Here is an 18,482-nt window from a genome sequence, read left to right as displayed (position 1 = left end):
CCTTGTGGAACCTAGCTGTGGCCCTGTGGGCCTATATCTAGAGGGCTTGCTACCTTCAGAGTTGAGTGAGCTTAGTAACCTGTCCATTGTCCATTGAGGACTCTAAGGACAGAAATTATAAGTGGACAGTCTGGCATGTTGGAGCTCTCTTGTCCTGACTTCTGTGACCTTGAGAGATTCTACAGCTGCGAAGACTGTAAATCACACCTATACCATCAGCTCTTTTACCATTTCTTCCTTTTGTGCCCAGAAAGAGAGAATTAAATCAAGTGTCTAATTTGTTTGGGTGCATTAGTGCTGAGAACACCTTGGTTCAGTTGATGGGACATTCTCTTAAGTCACCTGTGAGTTCCTGGGCTAGGACCGAATACTTACAGCAGTGTAACATTTCTGCTTTGTCTCAGTTACACTTGATGATGCAGGAATCTCTTTGTGCATGAGTCTGTCTCAATTGCCTTTAGGTTTTTATAGATAAAACCTTGAACAGAGAAGACAGGATATAGTTAAGAGACACTTACCCAAATGATACTGGGAGTTGCATTTGTATATTGTAAGCCAGTATCTGAGCCACTGTCCTGACAGAGGTAATGAAAAGACGTGTGCAGGTCCTGCTAGTGACAGCTGTTGCTCTGGAGTTCCTGTGTAATCCCAGATACATAAACAATCTGGCAATATCTAATGACTGAAATTAATTAATATAAATTGTGAAAATCAACCACCACTGTTCTTTCTGTTTACACCATGGTGACACACAAAGCCCTTGTCTTCCTCAAGCCTGCCTTTTATTTTTACTCAAAAAGACTGCTTATAGAAATGAAGTTACGGAGGAGGGGTGGGTTGAGAGGGGTCAGGGGGAAGTAGGAGGAGAAGAGGTAGGGGAGGCTGTGGTTGGGATGTAAAATAAATTAATTACTAAAAGAATAACAAGGAAAAAAGAAAAAAGCTACAGTGAGCATGACTTTTGGATGTCAAGGAAGGAAAACTAGATCTGGGACATTTGGTTTTTTCCTCATGTCTTTTGAAGAATCAGGGAGCTGCTGCTGCTCTTGTGTCCTGATGAGTGTTTCCACTTGTACCCCTCACTGCCATGGAGGGCCATGCTTTACCTCTCACTTTACTGACATGAGCTCCCCTCCCCTGGGCAAGATTTCAATATAAATGAATAAGTGAGCACTTAAAAATAGAATACTGGTCGGTAGACTTTAGTGTACCACAGAAACTGATGCTAGTCCATTTCCATTACTTTATTGTTAAGCATAGGATAAAGTAATAAGGCTTTAATGTTGAGATAAACCCCACTTGGATTGCTGTCATAGTGTTCTGTCTAGGAAAGTGGCCTTAGCTGGGCAGGCCACAGGATCTCACTTTAGTGTATCCTAATTTTATCCTCACCTTAAGCACTTCTTTTCAGGTAGAAGATGCAAGTGGGATTACTGTATAAGAGGAAGTCAATGTGACTCGATGGTTAACAGGTGGTTTTAGGATTCTGAAGATGAGAGGCTCCTGCACCAACTCAGCTCTATTACTTGGTGGAGTAGAAGCAGCTAAGTAGCATTTCTTGTTTGCAAGGTCTGGCCAGACCTTTTATGGGGCCAGTGGCCAGCAGTACTGCCCACAGACTTGCAGTGGCTGCTGAGACAGTTGGCATGGCTCCCTGAGTGTGTGCCACGTGGTGCTGTATCACCCTGTCACTAGGGCAGAGACTGTATTGGAGAGGTGTTCAGTCCTGTTGTTTGACTTTGACCCAGAGCTTGTCCTCTACCCCATGTAAGTAGATGTGTGCAGTGGGAAGCCAGGATTGGCAGTCAGGGCCTTTAGTGGTATCCGAGGGAACAGACTGAATGTTTGCCTTTTGTGTACTGGGTACCAAGATAGTCCTGGCTGTCTCAAACACATGGCCTCTGTCCTCTTGGAGTTTATAATCTTCCAATCAGATAATTCCTAAACATGGAGTTAAGGACCCATACATTTTGAAAAATGTATTTATTATATATTTATTTGCTTTGTGTGTGTGTGTGTGTGTGTGTGTGTGTGTGTGTGTGTGTGGAGATCAGAGGACAATTGGAAGAAGTTGGTTTTCTTCTATCATCCATGTGGGTCTCTGGGGATCAAACTCAGGTTGTCAGGTTTGGCTGCAAGTGCCTGTGTACCCTTTAAGCCTTCTCACTGTTTCTCAAGGGCTCATGTTTTAAAAGCAAACTGGAACACACACACACACACACACACACACACACACACACACACACTCACACACACTTATTTGACACAGGTAATGAATAGCGTGGACAGAAGTCGGGTAGAAGGGAAGGAAGCTAGAGAAGCTGCTGTTGAAATACTTTATTCTTATCATGTAGGATTAGACTTAGCCTATGCTGCTTGAAGGCAAAATCAGGCTTTGTGCATTCACCAGCCCCTGTGGCAGCTGCTGGGGGTCAACTACAGAGTTGGCTGCAGCTGCTCCCAGTGTACCCCACAGTTCCTCATACTTACTTAATGGGGTTTTAGTGACCAGTACAGTCAGGAGCCTGGCCTGATGGGGCATGGCAGTGGAAGGGAAGAGAAGGCCTAGCAAGGATGAAGAATTAGCTGAGGAGAGGGCAGAGGTTTTTAGGTTATGTGGCTGGATGTGCCTGGTGCTCAGGTGGTCTGATGCCCCTTGACTGAGGAGTTTAAATTCTCTGAAGGCAGCATAGCGGGGCTGGGAGGGAGTGTGGCCTATGAGAAGATGATGATGCAGGCCCACTAAATTTTTTGTTCCTTTCACTGACCACTACTGCAGCCACTTTTCTGAGGTCCTTACTGGAGCTCTCTGTGAGTGTTGAGGTTGAGGACATTCTCACTTTACCCAGACGATAACTCAAGGCAAGACATTAGTGACTTGGTGAACAGCCCAAGGTTACAGAGCCAGTAACCTGGAGTGGAGGAGCTAATGTTTCAATTGGGAGCCTGCCTATTCTAGAGCCACTCTGCCCTCTTGCTGATAGTGAAGAGGAGGGGAGGCTGTGGTTCTAGAGCTCACTGGTGGGAAGCAGGTGACCACCTGCCAAGGATGGTGGGCTAGAGTTGTGCTAGGCCAATCTAAACTCCCTTCTGGTCAGGTCTCAGGTTTTCCTTCATTTTAGGATTATTATAAATACATATGTATGTATGTTTTTTCTCTAGTGACGATGAAAGACACCAGGCTGACAGCACTGGAAACTGATGTACCAACTGTCCCCAGAGCAGGTAAGGTGCACATTTAGTCTAGTGGCCGAGAGGATAGGAGGAAATTCTCACCTTGCCCATGGGTGCCCCAGCATGCAGAGGCTTCTTTGTTCAGGGTTAAGTGTTTATGGTCTTAGCTCCCTGCCGAGCCCAGGAGCATCTGTGGCTTTTTAGGTGGACAGCTGCATCACCAGTGACCTCTTAATTGCTGTTTGATGCCAGGCACTGAGTGTGTTACACAAACAGCTTATTTTCTTCTTTACAACAACACTTGGTGTATTTCCATTCTACTGGAGAATTGGCCTCCATGAAAGTTAATTCTGTGAGTAGCAAATTCAAGTTTTAGCCACTAATTAAATTGAAGCCTAAAGCAAGTCATTTAGGCAGCAAGAGGTTTTTAACCCTGGCTTGGCCTCAGGAATCCACTTTGGATTCTGTAAACAAACTCAATGACATGTCTAGGCCTCAGCCTGTAACCTGCTGTGCAGTAGGGCCTGGGTCTTGGCATTTGTATACTCTGACATGCATTGTGGACTAAACCTCCTGAGTTAGCACTTTAGCTCTTGATGTATTTGTTTCTGTTGTGGTCTTAAGTCAGCTTTTTTGGATAAATCATTTCCTTTGTTGGTTTTCAGGAACTGATGGAGTCTCCAAGTCCCAGAATCTACCCATTATAGTTCCTGAGGCTCTGACACTTGTTCAGATCTGAGTTTAGTCTTAGTGACGTAACTGACTGTTGAGCTACAATCTTTAGTTTACTAGCAAAGGTAATGAATACATGATAAAGGCAGCTGGCGGAAGGGAACGGTTGGTCACAGTTTGAGACTGTCATCCTTCATGGCAGGAAGTTACGGTGGCAGGGGCTTGAGGCAGCTGGTCACACTCCATCTATACTTAAGAACCGGAGTAGGGAGTATTGGTGTTCAGCTTATTTTCTCCTTTTATCCATGGAGTGTGCCACCCACACTCAGGGTAGGTTTTCTCTCTTCTGTTAAACCTTTATAGCAGCACCCTCACAGGGTGTGTTTCCATGGTGATTCTCAATCTCAAGTTGACAATGAAGATTAGCCATTGCAGGGACCAGTTGTCATGATTGTGTTCTGTGCAGGAGTCAGGGAAGGTGGGAGGGTGTTTGTTCTACTGTCTTTATACATATACTGCTAATGTGACTCATTTCAGGGTCAGTGGAAGCTGCTAAGCCTGCCACTGCCTTACCTTTGACATGAGGGTCGTGTAGTGTAGTCAGATCTCACCAACAGGGACTTGGTGTGGGTGACAGATGGCACTACATACTTAGAAAGTGGATGTGTCGTGTTCTCGCGAGAAAGAACTCTCAGAGTTTCTCCCGGTTCTCGGTTTTTTCTGTGTTCTTCATGCTGTCCCTCTCACCTTCTCACTGTGTACTCCAGACTGACCTCCGTCCTCTTGTCTCAGCCACCAGAGTACTGGGTTATGGGTGTTTGCTACCACACTGGGCTGCATTGTCCTCTCTTAGAATTTCACTGAATATGAATTCAGAGTCAGAGGGCTAAGTGTTGAGATCAGTGACACCCAAGTGGAATTTCACTGTTGTTAAAAATAAATCTCAAATTTTATTAAGCAGTTTTCATTACTACAATTTCATTTCTCTAGCAGTCAGATTTTAAAAGTGTGAAATTTTTGTGTAGCAAAGTTCTTTAATGTGCACAGAGCACAAGATTGTCTTGTGGCCCCTGTGTCCATTGTGTGTGTGGTACCCTCTGAGCAGGCACACTGAGTCCTGTCACCAGGCCACACTCAGGGATGTTTCCAGTAGGTGATTGTTTAGGGACTCACAGCTTCAAAGGCCTCAGCCATCTTTCAGTTTCAGCTTCTAGGGAGTGCTGGCAAATCACAGTCCTCATTCTAGCAGCTTTTTGTTAAGAGGCTCAAAACGTAAGCGCTTTTATAAAGAATATATTAAAAGTTGGCTAGTGAATAAAAAAATTGCTATTTTATTTTTTCTAACATTGTCTCCCTTCTTCATGCTCTTATATACTCTTATGTTATGGTGTTGTTTTGTTTATGGTGCTGGTGATGGGCCCCAACCCTAACATGTTAGGCAGGCTTTCTACCATTGAGCCATCCCGACCCTCTTCATGTCCTCTATGTTTTATTATTGGTGGGTTTTATGAGTTTTTGGTAGGTTTTTCTTATATAAGATTGATTCTTTATCTTTGATTCATCCCGTGAGATGGAAAGCACTCCAAACATGATTTTCTTCTTGAAAGGCTTTGGATTAAATGCAGTTCTTACAAGTTATTTTGTTTGTAATAAGGTTCGAAAACAATTCTGTGACATTTCAGGGCTAGGGACAGCTCTGCAATTATAGTTGCTTGTCACTCTCAGCCTGACAGCCTGAATTTGATTCCTGAGATCCTCATTATGGAAAAGGAGAACCAGCTCCTGAAAGTGTCCCTCTGACTTCCATATATGAGTGTGGTGTATATGACATACATACACATAGATAAGCAAATGTAAATTTTCAGAAAATAATTCTGTGAAATTATGATTAAGATAGAATTTAGTTTTTATGTGTTATTTAAATTGTTATAAGTGGTTGGCTCAAAGAACATGCACTGTTACTTGTGAAGTTATCTAAATAAACTACTCTTTAAATATTTGTATTTTTTAAATATTTGTATTATTAATATGTCAAGTGATTTAAATGTTCTTGATTAGGGCTGGGGTGGAGTTCAGTGGTGGAGTGTTAGCCTACTATGTGCAGGGCCCTGGACTAGATCTCTACAACTATTTTGAACATTAAAAAAAAAAAATCACATGTATCATTAACTCACTGTTTTATTTTCATAATTACACATTTTGTACTTAAATTGTCAGAATTTTGACTTATAATACACAAGCCTTAGATTTTCTCTTGAATGTTTTATTTGAGTGAATATTCAGGTATGAACTGTTAAGTAGTCTAAATATACTTCTTGTCCATAACAGCAGTGTCTTGTGTGATGCAAACCCTGTAGTGATGTCTTACACACACAGGAAAAGGATGCCAGAAATGCCACCCACTCATGTAGTTAACTGTTCAGCTGTGACCTTTCAAAGACTGGCACTTTGGCCTGTTACAAGTCTGGAGAATGAAAGTCTGCTTTTCGAGATCCTGCTTTCCTTGCTGTTGAGACCAGAATGTTCCATGTGCTTAGAATTGACCAGTAGCTGTAGAGGGTCAACTTGGTTGAGGGTTCCTCATAATTAGAAAATTTCTTTTGTTCTAAGTAGTGTCAACAGCCTCCTGCTCTTTTAAATCAAGTGGTCAGGGGAGGTTGCTCAGACATGGTGCTCTGACTGAAGTCAGCTCTGCTAACTGAAGGACAGGTAGCAACAAGGGTGTGGGAGAGCTCTAGGAGTAGAGAGAAGAGCAAGTGTGAAGGCCTGGCCAGCATGCCAGGAGACACACACTGACTTGGGGTGAAGAGGTGGAGGTGAGGGATAAGTAACTGGCTCATGACATATGGGGGTGATGGAGGACACTGGTGAGTTTGGCTCTGATTCTCCAGGGGAAGGTACTAGGTGATTTTATGTGGAACCTTCCTGATTTTCATATTTCAAAGTTTCTGTACACAGCAGGCAGAGTAAGGGAGGCTGCTCTCTTGTCTCCAAGAGGAAGATGACAGGGGCTGTGCTTGGGGGTGTGGCAAAGGGGATACATAGCAAAATGAAGAGGTTTGCAAATGGGTACATGTGGAGTTGGGAGTGTTGGGGAGCCTGGGGTATCATCCAGAGTTTGCTTCTTTTAGAGATCCAGAAGACAAGCAGAGCAACAGGTTTGAGAATCGGGAGTAAGCGTTGGAAGGTTATGACTCCTTTACATGAGCAGCGCTCTCTGTGTGGTACCATGGCATTGAGCCACCAAGATAATACTGAAAGGAAATGTTGTGTAGCCCTGCGGGATGCAGAAATGGTTCCTCGGGTTCTGTTTTTGAATTCTCTGGAATGTTCTTTGCTGTATATGTTATTTCCATAGCTGCACCAGGATGCATTACTGTGTCTGTGGTGCTGAATTTCCATAGGCTGAGGTGCATCTAACAGACATTCAAGTGGAGACACTCCTTTCTCCCTTTGCACATGCACTGAGTCCTGTCTCTTTGATGGTGCACACAGAAGTTTTCATCACACCTATGACGTCTATTTTAACACTTTATACTTGTATTCTCTAAGCCTAAGTTAATCTTCCTCTCCAGAGGCTGATTACAGAACTTGTGATTTATCTTTCATGAGGGCTTTCTAGCATGTCAGAAGTACTTGAACTGGGGTTATTGATGGAGGATCTCACCCAAAGCCCAAGATTTGTATTCTTCCTAGGGACTAAAAGTTAGATTTTTTTTTTTTAAAGATTTATTTATTATGTATACAGTGTTCTGTGCACACCAGAAGAGGGCACCAGATCTCATAGATGGTTGTGAGCCACCATGTGGTTGCTGGGAATTGAGCTCAGGACCTCTGGAAGAGCAACCAATGCTCTTAACCTCTGAGCTATCTCTCCAGCCCAAAGTTAGATTTTTTTTTTAAAAGTATATTTGAGGGGGCTGGAGAGATGGCTCAGCAGTTAGGAGCACTGGCTGCTTTTCCACAGGACCTGGGTTCAATTCTCAGCACCCACATGGCAGCTCACAACTATCTGTAACTCCTGTTCCAGGTGATCCAGCACCCTCACACAGACATAGATGCAGGCAACAAAACACCAATGTACATAAACTACAAATAAAAAATAAATGTTTATGTATTACAATGTATATAAACTACAAATAAATAAATAAATTCAAAAAAATTTTTTAAAAGTGTATTTTAGAACCACAGAGAAAAAGTTGTTGCCAATCTTTAGAATAAAACTTCATCTTTGCTTTCTGTAAACCTTTTGGAAAGAGAAGGCTCCAGAAAAACCACTGTTCACCCAAATTTCATTTACAATTTGAAAACAAGCTAAGTAACCTGAGCCTGTTGTTCTGACAATGGGTGGTAAGGTGGACACTATCTTGGTTTGCCACTGCATTCTGTTCTGCCTGCTTCTGGAGAGCTAGCCTGGCATTACTGTTTTCTGAGTACACAGAAGACAGAATCTTGCTAATTGTACAGGAGACAGGATAAAACCAAACTTGGAGCAGAATATTTGAAATTTGTGAATTATGTTCTTCATCACTAGCTGGAGGAATCTGTTGTGACTTACTGGAACTAAGTGTAGAGATTAACCAGGTAAATAGACTCTTATGAAGTTGTCCTAAAGGTGTTGGCCCAAAGCTGTTTCTGTACCTGTTGTGATGGCATCCAGCTAGTCAGTGAGGATGTACAGACCCTTTGCTAAGTGCTCTGCACCACAGCTCAGCCTCTCACTGAGCAAAAATGGCAAGGTTGATACTATCTTCGTTTATGAGCTTAATTTAATTCAGTTTTTAAGAAGTTTTTAAGAAGATAAAGTTTATTTCTAGCTTTAAAAAAGGATTAACTTGTGAGCTCCAGGAAAGGCGCAAAGCTACAAAGAGAAACCCTGTCTCGAAAAACCAAAAAAGAAAAAAAAAAAAAAAAAAAAAGGATTAACTTATTTTATGTTTATATGTGTGTGCCTGAGTGTATGTAGACCAATTTTGTGCAGGTGCCTGCAGAGGCTTGAAGAGGGCCTTGAATTCCTAGGAGCTGGAGTTACAGCAGGTTGTGAGCTATCATGTGGATGCTGGGAACTGAATCTGGATCTTCTGCAAGAGCAACAATTCTCTTAACCACTGAGTCACCTCTCTAGTCCCTTTATTTTTTTTTTGAGACAAGTTTTCACACTGTAATCTAAGTTAAGTTTACAGCCATCTTCTGCTCTCATGCCCAGGTACTTGGATTACAGGCATGAGCCACCACGCTGGCTTTAGTTGGATTTTCTTTCCTCTTCTTTTTTTTTTTTTCCAGTTGGATTTTCTTAAGTATAATATTTATATTATACTTTTGTATCATCTATTTAAGAAACCTCAGGCTGGAGAGATGGCTCAGAGGTTAAGAACACTGGCTATTCTTCTAAAGGTCCTAAGTTCAGTTCCCAGCAACCACATAATATCTCAAAACCATCTGTAATGAGATCTGGTTCCCTCTTCTGGCCTACAGGGATACATGCAGGCAGAATACTGTATACATAATAAATAAATAAATCTTAAAAGAAAGAAAGAAAAAGAAAAGAATAGAAACCCGGAAAGCAGCTGGGTGGTGGTGGTGGTGGTGGTGGTGGTGGTGGTGGTGGTGGTGGTGGTGGTGGTGGTGGTGGTGGTGGAGGTGGTGGTGGAGCATGCCTTTAATCCCAGCAGTTGTGAGGTAGAGGCAATGGATCTCTGAGGTCAAGGCCAGCCTGGTCTACCAAGCGAGTTCCAGGACAGCAAAAACTGTTACATAGAGAAACTTATAACAAGTTCCAGGCTAGCCAGGGTTACCTAGTGGGACCATGTCTTAAAAACAGACCAAAAAAAAAAACAAAAAAAAAAAACAAAAAAACAAACAAACAAAAAAACCACTTGGAATTGGATGAAGTGATGGGTGCCTGTAATCCTAGCAATGTGGAGTCTGAAGTAGAGGCTTCCAAGACCAGCCCAGGCAATATAGCCAGACTTCATCTCAAAAGGGGAGAAAATCCCTAGATGAATTGCCTGGGGTGTTATTAGAATGTAGATGCCTGGGTCTAAGTGTTCCAGGTGGTTCCCAAATCAAGCCTAAGAACTGCTTCCCCAAGACAAAAATAGGAATGTATTTGTTTATCCTTTGGGGGCATCCTTATTCCCATTTGTAAAATAAAGCTAAAACATGTTTGCCTCACAGTTGCTATGGTGATTAAAGTTCCACATTTAGTTCAATGTCACATTTATAGATTTGGGGCTCCAGAGTTGGGCAGATCTGGGTTCAGATTTTTTCTTCTCCCATGGTTTTGCCTCTTACCCTCTCTGTGACCAAGAGCAAAGGCTTGTTCTGTTTCTCTCTCTTTATAATGTAGATGTATATGCCCATTATGTGGTAGTAATATCAGCAGCATATACAATGATGTTTGTTGAACGTGCACAATGCCTCTTACAAGTAGTAGTGAGTCTTTGCCTTTCTAACGCAAAGCTTTAAAGATGGTCACACACATATATAGTGATGTAAATGTAAAGATAAGGCAGTTGCTCCATTTCCATAGTTTGGCAGGTGTGTCCTAATGGTCCCTCTGTGATCCCACTTGCCTATCACCAGTAGTTTTTGGGTATGCAATAGATGTGTCCAATGCTTGTGTGCTAAAATCCAAAATAATTCCTGGTTCTCTCCAGCTGTTGGACTTGTGGCCTAATCAGCCTTCTAACTTCAGCCATTGATAGTGTTATGAAGAAAGAAGCATGTGCAGCTTTATTTGTGGAAACAGCTCCTCTATTTGGTAGAGCAGGATTGGAGCAGTGTTAGCCAACACCCAGGTGGACATAGAAGCAGAGAGAGCTTCTGAATTGCTGTGGTAACAGTTCCACAGAGTTCCATTGGCTCCCTAAGTTTGTACATGGAAGAACTCCCCTGTCTTTTCATCAGCACAGTTCTGCCCAGCATAGGCTGCACTGAACAGGTTCTCTGGCTTGTTTTCCTGTGGGTTTTTGGTTTATGTGGTGTCAGGTAAGAGTCATTTGTCACACTGTCCTTATTCCCATTTTGCAGTCTGGTAGTGGCCCTAATGAAGAGCTGTTCAAGCCTTTAGCACATGCCTTGGAGCCCGCACAGTGTAGTTGAGTGAGAGAATGGCCCAGCTTGCCAACATTGGGGAGCTACTCTCCATGCTGGACTCTCCCACACTGGGTGTACGGGATGACGTGACAACCATCTTCAAGGAATCCCTCAATTCTGGTAAGTGGAGAATTGTCCTCACAAGAAGAGCTTGACTGGGAGCTGAGTGTGTTGGGGCCTGGAGGCAAATGATTGTTTTCAACTTCAGGGATGTGTTTAGAAAATTGCATCCTTTTTTTTTTTTGGAGGCCTTGTTTCACTGTGTAATCCAAACTAGCCTGGAACTTGTGACTCTCCTGCCTCAGCCTTTCAAATGCTGGGACTTCAGGCATTTCCTCCATACCAGTCTTTTAAATTGCTAGGCCAGGGAGAGTTTCCGTCAGTGGATTCATACTGCATGTGTTTTAAACATTTAGTTATGGCAGTGCTCAGGTGTTCACATACTGACATCAATACCATGCAACAAGCTCATGAACTCACCTTCAGGTTCTGAGGTTTTGTTTTTAAAGAAAAGTGTGTGTGTGTGTGTGTGTGTGTGTGTGTGTGTGTGTGTGTGTGTGTGTGTTGCTGGAGGGCTGCTCTCCAGGTTCTACCAAGCCCCGCAGTCCCACAATCCACGTATAAAATAATCACTCAGATGCTTATATTACTTATAAACTGTATGGCCGTGGCAGGCTTCTTGCTAACTGTTCTTATATCTTAAATTAACCCATTTCTATAAACCTATACCTTGCTACGTGGCTGGTGGCTTACAGGCGTCTTTACATGCTGCTTGTCCTGGCGGTGGCTGCAGTGTCTCTCTCTCCTTCCTGTTTCCCCAATTCTCCTCTCTCCTTGTCCCGCCTATACTTCCTGTCTGGTCACTGGCCATCAGTGTTTTATTTATATAGAGCAATATCCACAGCGTGTGTGTGTGTGTGTGTGTGTGTGTGTGTGTGTGTGTGTGTGTGTGTGTGTAATGTGTGTGTAATGTGTGTAATGTGTGTGCATGTGTACATGAGTATGTTTGTGTGAGCGTATGCACTTGTGTGTGTGCATTCAAGCATGCCTGTTTGAGTTTGTGTGTACTGCATGTGTTCAGGTTCTCCTGAAGGTCAGAAGATGGTGTAAAATTCCCTGGAACTAGAGCTATAGGTGGTTGTGAGCCACCATTTGTGGGTGCTGGGAACTGAATCTAGGGTTTTTGCAAGAACAGAAAGCACTCTTAACTGATGAGCCATTTCTTCAGCCATTTATTTATTTATGTGTTTGTTTATTTTTCTTTGTGTGTGTGTATGTGTGCATGTACGTGTGTGTGTGTGTGTGTATGTATGTGTGCGTGTACGAGTGTGTGTGTATGTATACACATATTACAAAGGCCAGAAGATGACATTTGGGTGTCCCAGTCTCCTGTCACTCTTTGCCTTATTCTCTTGAAATAAGGACTCTCACTGAATCTGGAGCTAGGCTGGTGCTTCCTGGGGCTACAGGTATTCATGACCATGCCCAGCTTTTTAATGTGTGTTCTGCCTGGCTTTTTACGTGTGTTCTGGGAATTTGAACTCAGATCTTTATGCTTGTGCCACAAGCACTGTACCCCCTGAGCCATATAGCTATGATAGTATTTCATGTGCTTTTGTGGCTATATAAGCTTGGAATTATCCTGTTAGTCTAATGAATTTTAAAAAAGCAAAAACAGTGCTTAATGACTTTGGATAGTGTAAAAGGATGTTTTCTGGCTGTTATGACAATTATTGAGGGAAAAAGGAATTAAGTCTGATGAATTACCCTTTTTGTTTAGAACGTGGGCCTATGCTTGTAAACACCTTGGTGGATTATTACCTGGAAACCAATTCTCAGCCCGTATTGCACATCCTGACCACCTTGCAAGAGCCACATGATAAGGTAACTGCTGGGATGGAATTGCAGGCCACTTTGTGAGTTCTCAGTCCGGTGAGGGTGACCATATCAGTTGCCACAGCTTATCTCCAAAGACTAAATACATATGAAATAATTTGTAGGCTCTGAAAAGTTTACAAAGTAAAATCAACTTCAGAAGCTTTTTACAGATCTTGTTCTTTAAAGAAATCTTGTAATTCTAGTACTGTAGTAGATTAATGGCAATTGAAATAAAGATCTTTTTTTTAAAAGATTTATTTATTATGTATAATGTTCTGCCTGCATGCCAGAAGGCGGCACCAGATCTCATTATATAGATGGTTGTGAGCCACCATGTGGTTGCTGAGAATTGAACTCAGGAACCTCTGCAAGATTAGCCTGTGCTCTTAACCTCTGGAGCCATCTCTCCAGCCCCCAAAATAAAGATCTTTAAACTTGTGTTTTGAGTAGGGCTTTTGAAAATACCAATAAGGGGAAATTCCTAAGTCTTGCATTTGCATGTGAGGTTGCCTGCTTTTACAATGCCTACTATGGTCTTGTTTACTCCAGGCCAGATTACAACACCACAATGGCTTGATTTACATTTAAGGCTAGAGCATGGATGCTTGGGTGTTAAAGTAGTAAGGGTCTTACACAACCTGCCGTGGGTTTGCAACCTTGGATTGTGTGTCAGGGTGGAGAGAAGCTGAAATATAGTCTTGTCCCTGTTTGCAACTCTGCATTAAGGGATCCTTTTTCATAAATTGCAGCTGGCTGTTCTCTTAGGCCAAATGAAGAAAACTTCATTCACTAACGTGGTTTTGAAAATCTTGAATTGGGCTTACTAGTCTTTTGATTGGAGCCTTAGCCTTTACAGGCTGAGCCATATATTCAGCCCATAGGGTTATTAAATCTTTTGGGTCCTGTATTAGAGGGAGGACTTGAGAGCTTGGAGTTTATCATTACTGCCTGTAATTTTGTTCACTTTGTATACTTACAAGAAAATTTCTCTTGATCTTTTACATTTTCAGCACCTCTTGGACAAAATTAATGAGTATGTAGGCAAAGCTGCCACTCGTTTATCCATCCTCTTGTTGCTGGGGCACGTTGTCAGACTACAGCCATCTTGGAAGCATAAGCTCTCTCAAGCACCTCTTCTGCCTTCTTTACTGAAATGTCTCAAGGTAGGAGATTTGGAAGGCTTTGAAGGAAATGCCTCCGTAAATATTATTTCTGAAGAAAGTGTTGTAACCCAGCTTGCAGGGGTCAGTTCTTTGCTTCTACCATGTGGGTCTCAGGCATTGAACTCAGGTTGTCAGGCTTGGTGATAGGGGCTTCACCCACTGAGCCACCTCACCAGCCTTGAATCTATCTACTTACTTACTCCATTTATTTATTTATATTTTATGTGTATGTGTGAGTCCCTGCGTGTGTGTCTATGTACTAGATGCGTGCCTGGTACCCTTGGAGACCAGAAGAGGGAATAGAACCCCCTAGAAATGGAGTTACAGACTTGGGAGCCACCAAGCTGGTTCTGGCAACTGAACTGGTTCCTTTAGAAGAGCAGTCTATGCTCTTAACCACCAAGCCATTTCTCCAGCTTCTCTGGTTTGTTTTGCTTTTGTTTTATTTTGTTTTTTGAGAAGGGTCTTGCCATGTAGTCCTAGGTGATCTAGATCTCACTATGGAACCAGGCTGGCTTTCAACTCAAGGCAGTCTTCCTGCCTTAGCCTCCCAGCTGTTAGAATTGCAGGTGTTAGCACCATGTTTGGCTTGTAGTAGTCCTTTAAACAATAGAGAATTGGGCAGAGGGTGTGGCTTAGTGGTAGAGCTCTTACCTAGCATGCATAAGGCCCTGAGTTTAGTTCCCAGTACTAGTGAGAAAATGAACTAACTCTCAATGTGCAGTGTCCATTAATCACTTGACAGAAAATTAACATCTTAGAAGTTTAGTTGGATGGGTGAGAAGAGCAGTGTCCTGTGTTCTGTGTAAGCTGTCTCTTACACTTTCATCCAGGTGGTGGGATAGGGAATCTTGAAACTTGGGAGTTTCAAGCCAAGTTAAAACTGTCGCTCAGATGAGGTGGTGGAATGTGGGAAGTGGTCCTCCAGTATCCCACAATGGTAACAGGGCTTAGTGTTTCTGCTAAGTCTATTTCAGTGCTGTCCCTCAAATTCTTAGGGGTCAGGAAATGAGCACAAGAGGGGCTTCAGATCTGTGACCTCAGGATTTGGACCCTCATCCCAGTGCTGAGCCTGACGTCGCCCTTCCCTTCTGCAGATGGACACTGATGTTGTGGTCCTCACAACTGGTGTCTTGGTGTTGATCACCATGCTACCGATGATCCCGCAGTCAGGGAAGCAGCATCTTCTTGATTTCTTTGACATCTTTGGCCGTCTCTCGTCATGGTGCCTGAAGAAACCAGGTACAGTTCCAGTGTCCTTATCAGGCTTCACAAGGGAATGCTGTCCTTACTGTTAGCAGCCGTGTGTTGTAAGGGAAGGAAGGATGTATGGTATTCACTACATAGATGAGAAAATGTTTGGGTGCGCCCATTGCAGGGCACATAGGAAGCAGGGCTGGCGAGACGCTGTCCTTATGCTGTTGGTCAGAGAAACTTAGGGGCAGGATGTACAACTTCCTGAATCTCATTAGTAAAACTGGATCACAACTGAATTTACAAAATGCTTGTGTTCTTCTGTGCTGATGTGTGCAGCCACAGCTTCACGACTTCAGTTGTGAGAACCTATGGGTTGTGCATAGAGGAGGAGGAGACAGACTCCGGTGTCCTCATTGGGGCATGAGTGTCAAATGTATGGGACTTTTCCCATATCAGATCATCTCGGCAGGCAGTGCAGCTTCATCAGAGTGATTCAGAAGCTGTCAGCCTGTGCACTGCAGAATCTTCTGGTAGTCCTAGCATGAAATATTCATATTAGAAGATGAAATATGTATGGTCTGTGGGGGAGACTGCTTCAGCTTTCTGCACAAGGGCCATTGAGCACAAGCCTGGCCTGCCAGCCTGGCCATATCTTCTTGGGAGAAAGGAACAGCTGCTTCTAGAAAGCTGGAGTTTCTATAGGGTCTTGGTAAGGCCAAATTAATGGAATTGTCCAAGCAACTTAAACTAATTTCTACATTGTAGTGTTTTCGCTTTAGTTATAAATCTGCACAGTTAAGATCCTATCTTGGTTTTAAAAGTCTCTTACATGCTCATTCTACAAACCCTCACATGTTCATTATGCACCAAATTCTATGTGTGGTACTTGGGGAGAAGGAGAGAAATAGCCTCCTTTTCAAGACACACATGCTGAATCAGGCAAGAAATGTCACTACAGATGGTAGGGAGAGTGACTGTGAGACTGGGAGAGTGATACTGAGAGGAACCTGGTGTTGGAAGAGTGTTTGGAATCTTCCTTATGGGGTGGCTGGAGAGGAGGAGGAAGGCAGAGATGGGTAGATACCCTTCTAGGTCACATGAAGCAGATTGGAGTTTACCCAAAGGATTCACTGGTGGGTTTTAAACAAGGGCATATGGTATATCCAGATTTGCATCTGACTTACCTTTCTGAAGCTCAGTAGGTGAGCTTCAGAGAGCTTCAGAAAGAAAGCATGCTGGCGTCCTCAAGTTCATGTCTGTACAACTGGTTTCCTTCCTTAGGCCATGTGACAGAAGTCTACCTTGTCCATCTCCATGCCAGTGTTTATGCCCTCTTTCATCGCCTTTATGGAATGTACCCTTGTAACTTTGTCTCCTTCCTGCGCTCTCACTATAGTATGAAGGAAAACGTGGAGACTTTTGAAGAAGTTGTCAAGGTGAGTTAAAAAACAACAGCTGCCCATCTATTCGATCCTTAGAGCTTCTTTCAGACAGGTACTTTTATAGCATTTGTATTATATGGCAGACAGGAAAATTTTGAGAAGAAATCCTTGACACCTCTACTTCAAACCAGGTAGCCACTTACTGTCTTTCTGATTCCCTAGTCAAGAGTTGCTATTCTGTGCATTTCATATACATGGGATTGTGCTATGTGTGCCCTTTTGTGATTGGCGTCTCACTGTATTTCAAGGTTCATCTGTGTTGTAACATGTATCAGTACTTCATCCCTTTTTGTTGTCAAATAATGTTCCATCATGTGGATTTGCCACACAACTTCACACCTATAATTTGTCAACCCAAACTCTTCTAGCCAATGATGGAGCATGTGCGAATTCATCCGGAATTAGTGACTGGATCCAAGGACCATGAACTGGACCCTCGAAGGTACAGAAACTAAATTAGTGACAGAATTTTTGAGTCTCTTAGAGATTGAAAGTATGATCTGTGGATATCTGTGGGAATACAGATATTCCACTTGCAGAATGGGCTGGAACTTTGCATCTAAAGAATATTCCTCAGGGAGAGCTACTGACTCCGTGAGCAGAGCAGAGGTGATGGCAGCCAGTACCTGTCCCCAGAAGCCCAGAAAGGCTTGCTTTTTGGTAACTTGAGTGGGTTGGGAGGTTAATTGGGTAGCTGAAAACTAGGAGATTACAGAAAGGCCAGATGTGGAGTAATGAGCCTACTTGGGTCCCTTTCTCCATGGGCATTGCCAAGCGCCTGACACCCCCATGGGCCCTGCAGGAATTCCCAGGTGTGTCCTGAGGAGCCACTGCAGCTGCTGAGCTACATGAAGCACAGCTCCTTCTGCCTGTTAGGCAGATTTACGATTCCCAGTGAGGGATGGAAGCTTTTTGGTGGAAACTGAGCCACAGGTATCAATCGCTGGGATCTTAAAAAGACTGGCTTATAGGGTCATGCCTCTTCTAGTCTCTTCTGTCATGCAGCCTCAGTAGTCAGCTTAAAGCAGTGTATAATAATACCACATAAGCATATAGTTAGCTCCAGCCTGAAAATCAGAACATTCCAGTGGTAGTTCTGCCTGAGAAGCTTTTCCTCCCTGCCTCCCTCAGAGGCAGCTCTGCTTTGCCCTTATGTTCACTGTTTTCTCTGTAGTTTGCCATGTATGTGGCTCGTTTTGAGCGTTGATTGCTGTTAGATACAGGCTTGCAGAGGATAAGGGCAGGAGCATTGTCAGCTTTGGTGGGCCTGACTTCACCTTCTCTAAGAGTGCTTTCTGGAGAGTCATTGCACAAAGTGGCAAGTGAGGCCTGGGAAGCATAGGTTTACCCTGTATGTGTCTGGCAAAGCTTCTCATGAGGGCTGTTGTCAGATGTACTGTCCTGGCTGCTCCAGCATAGGGTAGGTCTCTGCAAAATCCTGTGGAGTAAAATAAATGCAGATCTAGGGAGTGAGAACTTCCTCAGTCTGTAGTGAAGACGAGTTCTCTCAGGTCACTTGATGCTATCCCTTGACTAAAAGGATAGTGGGGATAGTAGGAGCCTTGGAGATGTTCCGCAGCATGCTTGTCTTTCAGCAGCTCTGTTCTGAGCTGAACTGGCTGCTGTCTGAGACTCAGCTGTTGGCTTGCTCTCCTGAGCCATTGCTTGGCCTCTTTCCTGGGCAGCATCTCCCATTTCTTGTATTTTTTTGTCTTCTTTCTTGGTGTGTGTGTGTGTGTGTGTGTGTGTGTGTGTGTGTGTGTGTGTGTGTGTGTGAGAGTGATGTGGGTTCCAGGGGTCGAACTGGGCCATTTCCCAGGCCCTCCCTCTGGTTGTGCTATGCTGCATCCTCTAGCAT

General features: G+C 43.4%; 1 protein-coding gene across 8 annotated transcripts in view; it reads left to right on the top strand.

Annotated features, from left to right (window-relative positions):
- Tsc1 (TSC complex subunit 1) overlaps positions 1-18,482 on the top strand; it is a 52,867-nt gene that overhangs the window by 7,604 nt on the left and 26,781 nt on the right. For 6 of the 8 annotated variants that reach the window (XM_028883331.2, XM_028883336.1, XM_028883335.1 and 3 more), the window contains exons 2-8: positions 3,163-3,225; positions 10,879-11,064; positions 12,725-12,828; positions 13,833-13,985; positions 15,083-15,227; positions 16,464-16,618; positions 16,993-17,066. In XM_028883331.2, coding sequence (XP_028739164.1) covers positions 10,959-11,064; positions 12,725-12,828; positions 13,833-13,985; positions 15,083-15,227; positions 16,464-16,618; positions 16,993-17,066 — 737 coding nt within the window. In that variant the 5' untranslated portion in view covers positions 3,163-3,225; positions 10,879-10,958. Of the gene's footprint in view, positions 1-1,411; positions 1,768-3,162; positions 3,226-10,878; positions 11,065-12,724; positions 12,829-13,832; positions 13,986-15,082; positions 15,228-16,463; positions 16,619-16,992; positions 17,067-18,482 lie in introns of all 8 variants that reach the window. The other 2 variants (XM_037204632.1, XM_037204633.1) reach the window with 1 other exon arrangement.

Source organism: Peromyscus leucopus, chromosome 4, assembly GCF_004664715.2.
Source record: "Peromyscus leucopus breed LL Stock chromosome 4, UCI_PerLeu_2.1, whole genome shotgun sequence".
Lineage (NCBI taxonomy): Eukaryota > Metazoa > Chordata > Mammalia > Rodentia > Cricetidae > Peromyscus > Peromyscus leucopus.
This window is presented reverse-complemented; position numbering and strand designations above follow the sequence as displayed.